At 37.4% G+C, this 15,674-nt stretch overlaps 1 protein-coding gene across 1 annotated transcript in view; it reads right to left on the bottom strand.

Annotated features, from left to right (window-relative positions):
- The window catches only part of ITFG1 (integrin alpha FG-GAP repeat containing 1), a 271,075-nt gene that overhangs the window by 231,030 nt on the left and 24,371 nt on the right, over positions 1 to 15,674 (bottom strand). Inside the window, exon 6 of the mRNA XM_040633257.1 lies at positions 8,048 to 8,142. Within this exon, the coding sequence (XP_040489191.1) occupies positions 8,048 to 8,142 (95 nt within the window). The remainder of the gene's footprint in view (positions 1 to 8,047; positions 8,143 to 15,674) is intronic.

Raw genomic sequence — 15,674 nt, forward strand, 5'->3', positions numbered from 1 at the left:
TTAGATTTTTCTATTCTTTTGAGTAAGGCTTGGATGGCGATGTATTTTCCCCTTAGGATTGCCTTTGCAGTGTCCCATGGGTTTTGGACCGATGTGTTTTCATTCTCGTTGTCTCCATAAATTGCTTAAATTGATTCTTAATCTCCTGGTTTACCCAATCATTCTTGAGCAGAATGGTTCTTAGTCTCCAAGTGTTTGAGTTTCTTCCAAATTTTTCATTGTGATTGAGTTCCAGTTTCAAAGCATTGTGGTCTGAGAATATGCAGGGAATAATCTCAGTCTTTTGTTATCGGTTGAGACCTGTTTTGTGACCTAGTATATGGTCTATTCTGGAGAAAGTTCCATGTGCATTCGAAAAGAATGAGTATTCTGTTGTTCTGGGGTGTAGTGTTCTGTATATATCTATGAGGTCCATCTGGTCTAGTATGTCATTCAAAGCTCTTGTTTTTGTTGAATTTCTGCTTAGGTGATCTGTCTATTGCTGATAATGGAGTGTTGAGGTGCCCTACTATTAACGTATTATCATCTATATGTCTCTTTATTCTGGTTAAGAGTTGGCTTGTGTATCTAGTTGCTCCCCTGTTGGGGGCATAGATATTTATAATTGTCATATCCACTTGTTGGATACGTCCTTTAAGAATAATATAGTGTCCTTCTGTATCTATAACTACAGTCTTTAGTTTATAATCTAATCTCTCTGATATGAGAATTACTACCCTAGCTTTCTTTTGAGGTCCACTGGCATGGAAAATGGTATTCCATCCCTTCACTTTCAGTCTGGATGTATCTTTAGGTTCAAGAAGAGTCTCTTGTAGACAGCAAATGGATGGGTCATGTCTTTTTATGCAATCTGCAACCCTGTGGCATATTATGGGTGCATTTAGGCTATTCACATTGAGAGTGATTATTGAGAGAGATGATTTTAATGATGTCATGTTGCCTGTGAAGTGTTTGTTTCTATAGATTGCAAATTTCTGTTCTGTATCACTCTTGGGGCCTTGTTACTTTTATAGAACCCCCTTAATATCTCCTGTAGGGTTGGTTTTGTGGTTACGAATTCAGTCAGTTTCTGCTGATCTGGAAGGTCCTTATCTCTCCATCAATTCTGAATGACAGCCTTGTTGGATAAAGGATCCTTGGCTGCGTGTTCTTCTCAGATAGAGCTTTAAAAATACCCTGCCAACCCTTCCTCTCTTTCCAGGTTTGTGTAGACGGGTCTGACGTTATTCTGGTATTTTTGCCTCTGTACGTGAGAAATCTTTTCGCCCTGGCCACTTTCAATACTGTATCCTTGGATCTAATATTTGCGAATTGCACTATGACGTGACGTGGTGTAGGCTTGCCATGGTTGACCTTAGGAGGGGTCCTCTCTGCCTCTTGGACATGAATACTTGTTTCCTTTGCCAGATTAGGGAAGTTTTCAGCTACAATTTGTTCAAATATCTCTTCTAAACCTCTCTCTTTCTCCACCCCCTCGGGGATGCCGATGATTCTGACATTGGAACGTTTCACTGAGTCAGTAATCTCCCATAATCTTCATTCTTGAGATTGGATTTTTTTGAGCCAAGTTTCTGTTTTACCATTCTCTTCTACCATCCCATCCTCCAATTCACTAATTTGATCTTCTGCCTCATTTACCCTGGCCATCAGAGCATCTAGTTTTGACTGCATTTGATTCATAGCATTTTTAATTTCTGCCAGATTCGCTGTCATTTCCGCTCTTAGAGAATCTATATTCTCGTTAATATTTTCATTAATATTTTTTTCAAGCCTACACATCATCTTGACCACTGTTACTCTGAACTCCATTTCTGACAATTTGGTTATATCGATATCCATCAGTTCTGTGGCAGAGGCCACAGACTCATTCTCTTTTCTTTCCTGGGGTGGGTTTCTCCTCCTCATCATTCTGATGAGGAGAGGTTGTGGGGTTGCCCAGAGCCCAAATTATTGACCAGGACCCAGGCAGTGTGCACTTGTTTTATAAGGACCTTAGGGATGTGGGCTTCTTGATTTTTCAGCCTGCCTTCTGGGGGAGGGGCATGATAATCAGGCAACCCTGTTTGGGTAGAGTCACCCTGTCCCCTGCGAGTGTGGATGGGAATGGGCACAATGTGAGCTGGTATTTCCGGGCTTTTGTTCTCTGGCGGCTTTCCCTGGTGGTTTTCTGTGACTCCTCTGAGAGTCAGAGCAGCAGTGGCCGTATCCTAGCCTCCGTCTCAGAATAGAGAGATCGCAGTCTGCTCTCCACTGAGCTCTCTTGGGCACTTTAACTGTTTCTGTTGGTACTGCCAAAAAACCTGCAGCCTCTCGGGTTGTGCGCCCCACAGCCAGTGTCCCAGCCCTCACTTCCAGGGCCGGCACGCCTCTGTCCTTTGTGCTTCTAACACCGCCAGCCGCCCTGGTTCCTGCGCTCGCTCCTGAGCTCTCTGTTTCAGTGTGGTTCGCGCGCGATCTGGAGTGCTGGTTTTCAGGTTGGTCGTGCGTGCACTCCCGAGCTCCCAGTATCAGTCCGGTTCCAGTGAGTGCTCCGGAGCTCCCCGGCTCACGGTCTCAGTCTGCTCTCTCGCGGGTGCTGTCTGCGAGTCCGGCCTGCTCCCCAGTGCAGGTTGCTACTGCTTCCTGGTGCCTGAGCGCAGGGCATCCCTCCCCCTTCCGTTTATCTTCCGATATCTGTGCGCGGATTCACGGCTCCCCACTCTGTACCTCAATACTCAGCGCTGGAGATGTTTGTTTGTAGAGATCCAGATGTATCTTCCTGCATCTCAGGCTGACTTCGTGGGTGTTCAGGATGGCCTGGTACCTATCCAGCTCAACGGAGGGGACCAGCTGAAAAAGGGGATCCCTACATCTCTGCCATTCTTTTTCCTACCCTTAAATTCTCTACTTTGGCTTAAAACTGTTATTCTATCAATTAAGGGACTTATACAACCACTGGCAACTGACTCATATGTGCTACCATTTTCTAAATAGTCTTCAAGCTTTCCAGTTCTTTACTACCTCAAAATATTCTGTATTTCTTAATACGTTATTCTGATCATCTCATTTTCCTCAATAATCCACCTTAAGAAAATACTCTTAGTATCTTAGCCCACCCCTCCAGATACAGCAGAAATGACTGCACATCACCTAGAGTAGACTCTGTTACATTCCTTTATTCCTATAGAAGAAAAACCATCTTATCATCTATTTACCCCATTTGGTAACTAAGGAAAAGATACCTGCCTTCAAAAATGAAAACAAATACCAGAATCTAGGTTCTTGTTATAAAATAGAACCTGTATCAAAACTCCAGTTGAGAAAGAGGATATTTACAGGTGAATGACTTGGGACATATGGCTCTCTTAACATTAAAAGGACTGGTCCTCGGTCTAGGCCAGATCATGGGTTCTACTGACTTGGCTTCCCTATAGAACTGCTTTCATTAAGTTGGGTTTTAATGTTATGCTTTTAATTTTCATGTTTAGTTTTTGTTTTCTTTTCTTTTAGAGAGAGAGAGAGTCCAAGTGGAGGTTGGGGGAGAGGGAGAGAGAGAGTCTTAAGCAGACTCCATGCCTGATGTGGGGCTTGATCTCATGACCCTGAGCAGAAATCAAGAGTTAGATGCTTAACTGATTGGGCCTCCCGCATACCCCAAGTTTTCATGTTTAGTTTTAGGTTTTTTTTTTTTTTAAAGATTTTATTTATTTATTTGAGAGAGATACAGAGAGAGCACAAGTAGGGGGAGGGCCAGAGAAAGAGGGGGAAGCCGACTTCCTGCTGAGCAGGAAGCCTTCTCAAGACTCCAAGATCATGACCTAAACCAAAGGCAGACACCTAATCAACTGAGTCACCCAGGTGCCCCTTCATGTTTAGTTTTAATTTTCATTTAGTTTCATGTCATTTTTAGTTTTCAATTATCAAAAGACAGCCTTAAATAACAGGCAACTGCCAGCAATACATAAGGCAATACACGTATGAAACTAACATATGAAAAAGAAAAATTCTATTTCAATACTAATTTGAGAAATGGATGTTAAAGTTATAATGAAATACTTTTTTCACCTATCAAATAGTAGTAAATTTTTAAAAAGTAATATCCAAGTTTTGGCAAAGGTGGGAGAAATAAGCAGTTGCATAGAGGCAATGTGACAATGTTTCACCTTAAAAATCTTTATACTTGTTTAACCAGGCTATTTTACTTCCAGGACCACTCCTTGAGGAACTTTTGAGAGATGTACACAAGATAAGGCAGCCAGAGCTCCATTTAGAATAAAAAACAAAGTAAAAAACTAGAAACTAGTGTCCAGAAGAAAAAGGATTAAATAAACCATGTTACAACCATACAATGGATAAAAGTAATTAAAAGCCACAGTTGTGGTAATTATAAAAAAAATCTAATAAAAATGTTTAAAAAATATTTGTCATGGGCAACTCAATTACTACATTACATATCTTGTCTCACGTAGGAAGTCGCCACTTATAACAAGAAATTCTTCTAGAACTAATTGCTTAGAAAAGCTTTATATTTCCTAAAGAATGAGCATAGAGCATATGATGGATAATGAGAAGCATGTAACTTACCTTTTCATTGGCCAAATTCTTAGCTCAACTGTGTAGGACTCTAGTCCCAAGAACAGTAGGGCCGTCTGTCTCTTCCTATTATCTCTCTTGTTATTATACAGCAGTTTGTAATTAATATGTAATTATTTTATATATATTTATATACTTACATACATAAAATAATATGTAATTATTTTATTCTGCCACATAACATAGTTAGACTCATAAGACTCTCCTACTAAACGAAATGCTCTTTGAGGACTGCAAGCATTTCTTGTCATCCTTGTATTTCACATAATAAAGAGTAGAGGGCTTTGCACGGAGCAGGTATTCAATAACTTTGCTGAAATGAGTTTAAAGGCAGAAATAATGTTTTGAAAAACACAATACTAACAATGACAATTTTTAATATTTCCCCATGTATTTTAAGTTAACTTTAGAAAGACTACTCAAAGAGAATTTCTTCACTGGTAAAAATGGGATGAAGAGGAGAAAGAAATATAAGGTAAACAATTAGAAAGGAGGAAGTAAAATCATCTCCACATACAGACAGTATGAGTTTATTTGTAGAAAACCCTACAGATTCCACAAAAAAAGTGTCAGAATAAATGAATCCAGCAAAATAGCAGGATGCAAAATTAATTGCATTTCTACACACTGATAATGAAAAATCTAAAAAGGAAATTAAGAAAACAACATCATTAACAACAGAATCAAAAGAATAAAATACTTAGGAATTAACCAAGGAGGTGAAACACTTGTAAAGTGAAAACTAAAAAACACTGCTGAAAGAAATCATTAAAAAACATAAATAAATGGAAACATAATCCATGCTCACTGATTGGAAGACAATATTGTTAAGATGTCAATATTATCCAAAGTGATCTACAGATTCAGAACAATCCTTATCAAAATCCCAAGGGCATTTTTTGCAGAAACAGAAAAATCCATCTTAAAATTCATATGGAATCTCAAAGGACCCCAAATAGCCAAAATAATTTTAAAAAAGAACAAAGTTGAAGAACTCACAGTTCTAATTTCAAAATTTACTGAATAGTTATAATAATCAAAAGAGTGTGGCATTAGCATAAAGACAAATGTATAGATCAGTAGAACAGATAAAGAGCCCAGAAAGAAATCCTCCTATATATTGTCAAATGACTTTTGACAAGGGTGCCAAGACCATTTAGTAGGGAAATGACAAGTCTTTTCAATGACTGGTGCTGGGAAAACTGGGTATCCATGCAAAAGACTGAGGCTAGACTCTTATCTAACACCATATACAAAAGTTAACACAAAATAGATCAAAACCCTAAACGTAAGGGACAGAAGTATAAAACTCTTTATAGGGTAAAAGCTTCATGACACTGGACTTGGCAACGATTTCTTGGATAGACACCAAAGGCACAGGCAACAAAGAAACAACAGACAAAATGGACTTAAAAACTGAAAAGAAATTGCTGCATCCAAAAACACTATCAAGAGTAAAAAAGCATCCCCAAAATGAGAGAAACTATTTGCAAATCGTATAACTGATGAGGAAATAATATTCTGAATAGAGAATAACTCAAACTCAACATCACCAAAAAAAAATCCAATTAAAAAATGGGCAAAGGACTTGAATAAACATTCTTACCAAGGAGATATGCAAATGGCCAATAAACACAAGAAAAGATGTTCGACATTATTTTTTTTAAGATTTATTTGGGGGGGGGGTAGAGAATCCTTGGGCAGACTCCCCCTGAGTGGGAAGCCCAATGCAGGACTCGATCCCAAGACCCTAAGACCATGACCTGAGGCAAAAACAAGAGTCGGATGCTTAACCTCCTGACCCACCCAGGTGTCCCAAGATCATTCGGGAAATGCAAATCAAAACTACAATGAGATACCACCTTACACTCATTAGGAGGGCTACTATGAAAAAAACAAAAACAGAACGTAACAAATGTTGGCAAGTACATGGAGAACCCGTGTGCACTGTTGGTAGGAATGCCAAATGGTGTAGCTGCTATAACGGCGGTTCCTCAAGATATTAAAAAAAAAAAAAAAAAAAGAATTACCATACCATCCCGAAATTCCACTTCCAAAAAATTGAAAGCAGGATTTCTCAGAGACATTTGTGCATCCATGTTCATAGCAGTATTATTCACAACAGCTAAAACGTGGACGTAACCTAAGAGTCCATGAATAGATGAATGGATAAACAAATGTGGGATACATACATGAAGTATCATTCAGCTTTAAAGAGGAAGGGAATTGTGACATGTTATAACATGGATGAACTCTGAGGACATCATGCTAAGTGAAGTCAGTCAGTCACAAAATAACAAATACTGTCATGATTTCACTTATTTGAAGTACTCAGAGTAGTCAAAATCAGAGCCAGAACACAGAATAGGGGTTTCTAGAGGCTGGGGAAAGGGAATGAGGAGTTATTATTTAATGGGTGTACAGTTTCAGTTTTATAAAACGAAAAGAGTTACATGGTAGGTCAACATTATGAGTGTATTTAATACTACCGAACTGCACACTTAAAAATGGTTAAGATGGCAAATTTCAGAAGTATTTGACCACATTAAAAATAATTGGAAAAAAAACAGTGAGGAGGAACAAAAATCCAGCACTTAACCTGCCGGTCTGAACTATACTTCAAGTGACTGAAGAGATAATGACGGAAATTGTCTTTTTTATTAAATAGAAGATTCCAGATAACATATACAGATGAATGATAGATTTAGGGTGCCACAATTTTGTAACTCCTATTGAAATAATGGACATGACCATAAATATCAATAGCAGCTAAAACCACTAGGACAGCATTATAATGAATGGTCCAAGCTGAGGAAAACTGAAACTACTGATCAATCTTAACATCACAAAAGAGACAGAATTTACATCACGTGTCTCCTAATGAATTGAAACAAATAGCAACACCTAGAAGTATTCTTGACACCAAAAAAAAAAAAAAGGCTAATTCTGATCAAGGCTTCAAATTTAACTATTGGTTTAGAAGAAATACAGGAGACAGAGTCACAAGCTAACACCATGGGGATAGAAATGGCAAAATCCAGAGTTTGAGATATTCTATAATACAGATAATTTTTTTTATTTTTATTTTATTATTTTATCTTTTTAAAAGATTTTTACCTATTTGAGATAGAGAGAGAGAGAGACAGAGAGAGGGCATGTACACGAGTGGGGGGGGAGGGACAAAGGGAGAGGGAGAAGCTGGCTCTCTGCTGAGCAGGGAGCCAGATGTGGGGTTCGATCCTGGGACCCTGGGATCATGACCTGAGCCTAAGGCAGACGCTTAACCGACTGAGCTACCCAGGTGTCCCTATATCCAGTACTTTTAATGTGTATCTAATATCACTGACTTCCTTATAACCTTTTAACATTTTGGTTTTAACATTCAATTCAATACGAAATGATTACTAAGAATAAATAAAATCTTGTAATTCTTTGGCCCTTCAAAAGAAATATTTTACATTTATGTGCAACTTACCTGCCGTAAAATCTGCAGTCAGATCAATAAACGCGTGAGAATGTGGAATTCGCATTTTACTTTTAGTGGTCAATGCAGGATGCCATGATAAATTCCTAAAAAAAAAATACGTATAATTTCCTTAAGGCAAATATCAAATAAGCATTGTTTTAAAATAGAAAAATAGATGCCTGCAAGATAATTTTAAAATTTATTGATTTTTGTTGAGATATTTCTCATACCATAAAATTCACTCTTTCAAAGTATACGATTTAATGCTTTTTAGTATAGTCACAGTTTGCAACCATCACCATTATCGACGGAAAAAATTTCTTTACCTCAAAAAGAAACCCTGTATCCATTACTCATTTCCCATTCTTCCCTCCCTCTAGCCTTGGCAACTATTCGCTTTCTATCACTATGGATTTCCCTATTCTGGACATTACATATAAATGGAATCATATAATAATTGGCATTTTATGTCTGTTTTTTTTTTCACTTAGAATATAATTTCAGGTTCATCCATGTTATAGCATGTGTCAGTACTTCAGTTCTTTTAATAGCTGAATAATATTTCACTGTATGGCTATACTTTTTGTTTATTCATTTATCTGTTGATGGACATTTGGCTTGTCTCCACTCTTGGCTAGTATAAAAATGGTGCTATGAGTATTCATGTACAAGCTTTTATGTGGACATACGTTTTCATTTCTTTTGGGTATATATCTAAGAATTGCTGGGTCACATGTTAACTGTATGTTTAACCTTCTCAGGAACAGTCAAACTATATTCTAAAGTGGCATCATCATATTAACTAGCAATGTCAGAGGGTTCCAACATGTTCCTTTGTCAACACTTATTATTTATTGTCCCTTTGTTTTATTATAGTTATCCTAGGGGGTGTGTGTCTCCTGGTTTTGACTTGTATTTTCCTGATGGCTAATGATGTTGAGTATGTTTTAAGTGTTTGTGGCCATTTGTACATCTCTGGAGAAATGTCCATTCAAATCCTTTGCCTATTTTTAAGTTAGATTATTAAATATAATGTTTTATTTTTGAGTTGTGAAAGTTCTCACATTCTGCACATTGGCTTTTCACTTTCTTGATAGTGTCCTGTGATGTACAGACTTTTTTAATTTTCATGAATCCTGTTCATTTATTTTTTTTGTTGATTGTTCTTATGTTGTCATATCTAAGAATCCATTTCAAAATCCAAGTTCATATAGATTTACCCATATGCTTTCTCCTGAGAATTTTAGTTTTAGCTCTAATACTTGTCTTCGATTCTTTAAGTATAAGAAAAAATGATTTAATATTATCATAGATGTTTTTTTCCAAGACAATGAAGAATGATGATGATTATGTCTTATGAATGTTAATTCTAACATTCTGAGCTAAGGAAAAGAATAAATTTAGAATCTTGCCTCAAACCATGTATCAAAAACTAACTTGAAATGGATCAAAGGGCTAGAACTATAAAACTCTTGAATGAAAACATACGGGAAAATCTTCATGACCTTGGATTTAGAAATGGATTTTTAGATATAACAACAAAAGAATATTCAACAAAAGAAAAAACAGATGAATTATGTTCATCAAAATTAAAAACTTTTGTATATCACAGCATACTATCATTGAAGTAAAAAGACAATTCCATAGAATGGGAAAACATATTTGCAAATATCTTATCTCTGATAAAGGTCTAGTATCTATATACAAAACCTTTACAAGTCAACAATAAAAACAACCTAATTAAAAAATGGGTAAAGGACTAGATATTTCTCTTAAGAGCATACACAAATGGCTCCTAAGCACATCAAAAGATGCTCAACATCGTTAGTCATTAAGGAAATATAAAAGAAGACCATAATGAGAAACTACTTCACAGTCACTAGGATGGCAATAATCAAAAGCCAAAAAATAGTAAGTGTTGGGGAGAAAGTGAAGAAATACGAAATCTTGTACACAGCTGCTGGGAGTATAAAATGGTGCATTGGTTATGGAAAACAGTTTGGCAGTTCTTCAAAAAGTTAAACATAGAATTACCACATGACCCTGTATTTCTATACTTAGGTATATACCCAAAACAATTGAAAACAGGTATTCAAACAATACTTGTACATGAATACTCTTAGTAGCACTATTCACCATAGCCAAAAACTGGAAATAACCCAAATGTCCACCAATGGATGAATGTATAAACAAAATGCCATTCATAAAAATATTTTATAGCCAAACACAAAAAAACCCTAAAGTACTGATACATGGTACAACACGGATGAACCCTTAAAACATTATGCTATGTGAAAGAAGCCAGACACAAAAGGTCACACCCTGTATGATTTCATTTAGATGAAATACCAACAATAGGGAAGGGAAACAGATTAGCAGTTGCCAAGGGCTGGGGGAAGGGGGAAAAGGAAAATGATTGTTTAATGGGTACAGGGATCCCTTTAGAAATGATGACAAGCTACTGGAAGTAGATGATGGTCATAAAACATTGTGAATATACTAAATATCATTAAATTGTACACTTCATAGGGCTAATTATGTTATGTAAATTTTACTTCCTTATAAAAAATTATCATGTAAAGTTTTCATATATCCCTCATTCAGTTTCCCTTAATGTCAACATCTCATATAACCACAGTACAATTACCAAAATCAGGAAGGTCACACTGGTAGACTATTAAGAACTACAGAAGAAAGAGCAAGTTTAAATAAAAAAATTTCTCAATTCCTCATCAGTAGAACACACTCCATTATCAAAGTCATTCTCATTTATCAAGGCCCTACTTTGCTTTTCTTACTGGTATCCGAGTACCCTTTCTTTACTAATAGCACGTTTTAAGATGTAAGCTCCTCTGAGGGACGCATGGGAGGCTCAATAGGTTAAGCATCTGACTCTTGATTTTGGCTCGGTCATGATCTCAGAGTCATGGGATTCTCTCTCCCCAATTCCATGTGCCACTCCCCCCATGTTAATGTGTGTGCTCTCTCTCTCAAAAAAAAAAAAAAAAAAAAAAAAAAAAAAGATGTAAGCTTCTCTGGATATCCTGATTCATAGATGTTTCTATCTACATCACCTAACCAGGACACGGCTTCCAAACAGTGATTGAAAAGAATCACGATTTAATCAGCAAATACTTGCTGGACTGCGTCATAGCATCAAGTAGAATTTCCTATTCTTCTCCACCTCTAGTGAGAACATGCTATTTTTTTTTCATAATATTGTGTTCCAGTGAAATATGGAAACATAGATATGTCATCTCCAAAGAGCAATTTACGGCTAATGAATAAGTCCAACTTAATTATCAATATATCATCTAAGTGACTGGGTAGCAAACAAGATTTATTTGAACTTGGTTTTAATATGTTGGGAAAGCAGAGAGAAACAATTGACTAATTTGCTCTTGGCAGGTGGAGTCTGGGAAAAAGAATAAGCATTCATCAGGAAAAAATTTTCCCTACACCAAGGGTCCATGTGCTACAAACAGTCAACTTCTTCTCTATATCCTTATACACACTTTTTAGCATATAGGCCTCATCTGTTGCCTCAACAAGACAGTAAAAACAAAACTAAGCAATGTTCGTATACTCCAATTTTATCATTTTAACCAAAATCCTATAATATAAGGTTATAGCAAATAAAATACTGAAGTGAGAAATTATATTCAGCATTTGGTGTAAGGTAATTCAATGTCAAGAATTCATGTCATGTTTTTCTTTCATACTACACAAGGTTAGAAATGCTTAAAATAATTTCAATCAAGTCCAATTTAGTAAGGCTAGTTCACTTCTTTTAAGATAGACCACTTATTCACAGGTTCTTTAAATTCTGAGCATTAAAGTATTTTTAATTACTAACAAAATAATCAGATGCAGGCTAGAGAGATTCTACGACAAGTTTAACCTGAAGTCAATTCAGAAGAGTTTCCTAATGTTCCCAAGAAATTTGTAATTATAGGCCAAAAGTGAATTAAAAAATATAAGCTTCTACAGAATTGAGCTCAATGAGGTTAATCATGTGGTTGCCCTTAATTACTACCTGAGAAATTATTGATCTCATTCCTTAAAGAATTTTTTATGAGTTTGCTTTGACTTAAGTTATAGTTAGAATTCTGGAAAACTTCAATTAACTCCTAGAAACTACTTAACAAAAACGTACATTTCAAATAAAGAATTTAAAAGAGTGATAAAGAAAAAATGATTAAGTGGCAGACTACGGGCCAAATTCAGCACAAAGATGTGTTTTATTTGGCTCATACATTGTTTTAAATAGTTTGAATTCATTGGGAAAACTTAAATAAAAAATCAGATTTTACAGAAAAATCTGATTTCCAGCTTCTCTTGAAATACCAGGTCTGGTAACCAACTGGCCCTTTTCGGACAGAGATATAATGCCTATCGGCAGCCGAAGTCCCCACCTTTCCAAACTGCTTCACTCACTTTGGTTTCCCTCTGGGTCCCTTTAGACATTTGAGTTTGCAACTCCTAACAAAATATTAATTATAATCTCCCTTTCTGGAACACTTCAAATCAATATTCAAGGTCTTCACAGTATTTTAAGTTTTATACTTGTTGCCTATACTCTGTTAATTTACAGTCATGTCTCTTCAAAGGCAGTTAACTGATCCTTATACTTTATAGTGGGGGGGGAGAAGGGAAGAGCTATTATTTCTTTTTGTGATGCATTTTAAGATGTTGAAGATTAAATGTATATACAGCTGTATATCAAAATTCAATTGTTTAAAAATTTAGAGTTGAAAATAAAACTTATTTCTCCTCTACCTTTACTGTTCTTTGTACACATCGGTTTTTCAATAAGAAGCAACAGACACCATCTTTATAAGCAACTGTATTCATATAAACTATAATCTTCTTATGTACATGCTCAACTCTACTTGAAGGCCAAGGTCACAAACTGTTCTGATCACAAAGGAAGAAACAGCAGAGATGATAAACTGGGCAGTTCTGAGGCATGTTAAGTCTATTCGTTGCCATTTCTTGACCTCTGTAGAAAATTCTAATTATTAGCTACCCACCACCCCGCCCCACAGGAAACATAATTATGTCAAGGTGTTCTAATTTGTGAGGCCTATTACCCTTAATCTCAAAGAATAGCATTTATCAAAGGATGAATTTAAATGTAATTAATGTCAACTGTAGCTTTTGGTTGCCTATGGTAACTGCTCTTTGAAATGACTGCTTATCCACCCACTTTTCAATGATCAGTCTATAATGAATTATCATTATATTAGATATCCAGATAAAATTACCAAGAGATGGGTCCAGCATGCTTTTCCAAGCTCTCTAGTTCTTTAGCTCTGTGGTCTTCAAACATTTTTGCTCAGACAGGCCCTAAAGGAATTTTTGAAAACTACGTATCCCTTAACATGTTTAAGTTCACTTCTAAAAAAGTAATCTAAATATTTTCATCAGTTTAAACCACTACAAAATATGTAATTTTCAAATCTATCAGAATTATTGAGATTTTGAAATAAAATAATTGTTCTTAAAAAAGTGTATCCAGTGGAATATAAATATCATACTGAATTTTTACCCACCATTATCCACACACACAAAAACTGCAAGAACAAGATTGCTGGAAAAGATGGGGGAGCAGGAGGACCCTAAGCTCACCTCATCTTACATATACTAGATAGCACTCCCATCAGTGTAAATATAACCCAGAAAACGACCCAAAGCTTGGTAGAACAAACCACAGAACTAAATATAGGGAAGAGGCCACATCTAAGAGGGTAGGAAGGACAGAGACAACGTGGGGAGTCAAAAGGTAGGGAGCTAAACAGACCTGCAGGACTGTTCACAGGAGGTAGGGATACTGTAGGGAGAGAAACAGACTCTCACAACAGGGAAACCTCACAGGGAAGACAAATCCCCCTAACCATTTGGCTTTGAAAACCAGAAGGGCCAAATTTCATGAGTTCTTACAACCAGCAGGACTTAAAACTTTAAACTTTAAAAATCACTGGGCTCCACTCTGGGGGAGCCATAAGGTGAGAGGAAATGGAGTCACCGTCCTTAAAGAGACAGCACAAGAAACAGCTTGAGGAGATATAGCACAGAAGCAGCAGTTTGAAAAGTGCCAGGGTCACACCGGAGGGGAATTTGTTTATACTAATCTCAGAGTGTGTGCAGGAGGGGCAGGCTTCCACGGGAGACTTCTCTAGGAACATAGAGATTGACAGGTGGTATTTCCCTCCCCTGCCTCTCAGCATAAACACATGTCCATCTGCAGGAACCAGTGCAGTGCCAACACTCCCAACCTAATTTGCTTACACTGCAAGTCCTGCTCTGGCAGAACCCTTCCACCGGAGGACTTGTGCAAACCTTGCTAACACTGGGCACCCACCTCCACTTACTTTGTGGATCCACTCCCTCCAAACCAGCTGGCCTCAGTACTGGTTGATTGCAGCTTCCCTCCTGCAAAAGAGGGAAACCTTGCAAAACTGCAGGTCTGATCTGACAAACTATGCGGATCCACACCCGCGAATATGCTCTTGGCTAGAGCACATCCAAACCAGTGCCAAAAGCCTGGCAGTATGCAAGCAGCCCCAACAAGGTCCAAAACAACTCCAAAGTAACTCCTGCCTCAGAGAGGGGGGAAAGATAACCACACACACTAGTCAGACTATGGACCCAGCAGTGGGCTAAGGGAAGGCAGCTGGTCTGAGTGCAGATCCCACCCACCAATTAAAGCTTCTCAGGGGATGACACAAGGAAGGTACTCTGCAGTTTGGTGCTACTGCATCTCTGACAAATGGCTGGTCTGTTTTAACTCAAGCCCAAGGTGGCCTCAGACTGGCCCACACAGGGACCAAACACTGCCCACCACAGGCAACGAGAGCCATTGCAGATGACTGGACTGAAGGCAAAAGCAGCTCAGCCAGAAAAGTGGGGTGCAGGTAACACACATAGGAGACACTCCTCAAGTGCCAGGTTCTGGTTAACGGGGGACACTGCAATGCAGGGCACTAAATGAACTTTTCTTCATAAGGCCATAACTTTCGAGAGCAGGAGATGTAGCTAACTTTGTTAACACATAGAAACAGACCACAGAGTTAGACAAAATGAGGAGACAGAGGAATATGTCCTGAATGGAAGAACAGGACAAATCACAGCAAGAGATAAAAACAAAACAGAAATAAGTAATATGCCTGATAGTGAATTTAGAGTAATGAACATGAAAATACTCACTGGGTTTGAGAAAAGAGTTGACGACTTTGGTGAGACCCTTAACAATGAGACAGAAATTATAAACAAGAACCAATCAGGGATGAAGAATCAATAGCTGAAACTAAATATACATTAGAAGGAATCAATAGTAGACTAGAGGAAGCAGAAGAATGGATCGGCAACTTGGAGGACCAAGTAATGGAAGGGAATCAAGATGAATTGGATAGAGGAAAAAAAATAATACAAAATGAGAACAGACTTATGGAACTCAGAGACACCATCAGATGTACTAACATTCCAATTTTAGCAATCCCAGAAGGAGAAGAGAGAGAAAAAGGGGAAGACGTTTTATTTGAATAAATAATAGCTGTAAACATCCCAAATGGGAAAGGAAATATATCCAGACTCAGGAGGTGCAGAGGTCTCCTGACAAAACTAACCCAAGGAG

This window comes from Ursus maritimus, unplaced genomic scaffold (assembly GCF_017311325.1).
Source record: "Ursus maritimus isolate PB19 unplaced genomic scaffold, ASM1731132v1 scaffold_19, whole genome shotgun sequence".
Classification (NCBI taxonomy): Eukaryota; Metazoa; Chordata; class Mammalia; order Carnivora; family Ursidae; genus Ursus; species Ursus maritimus.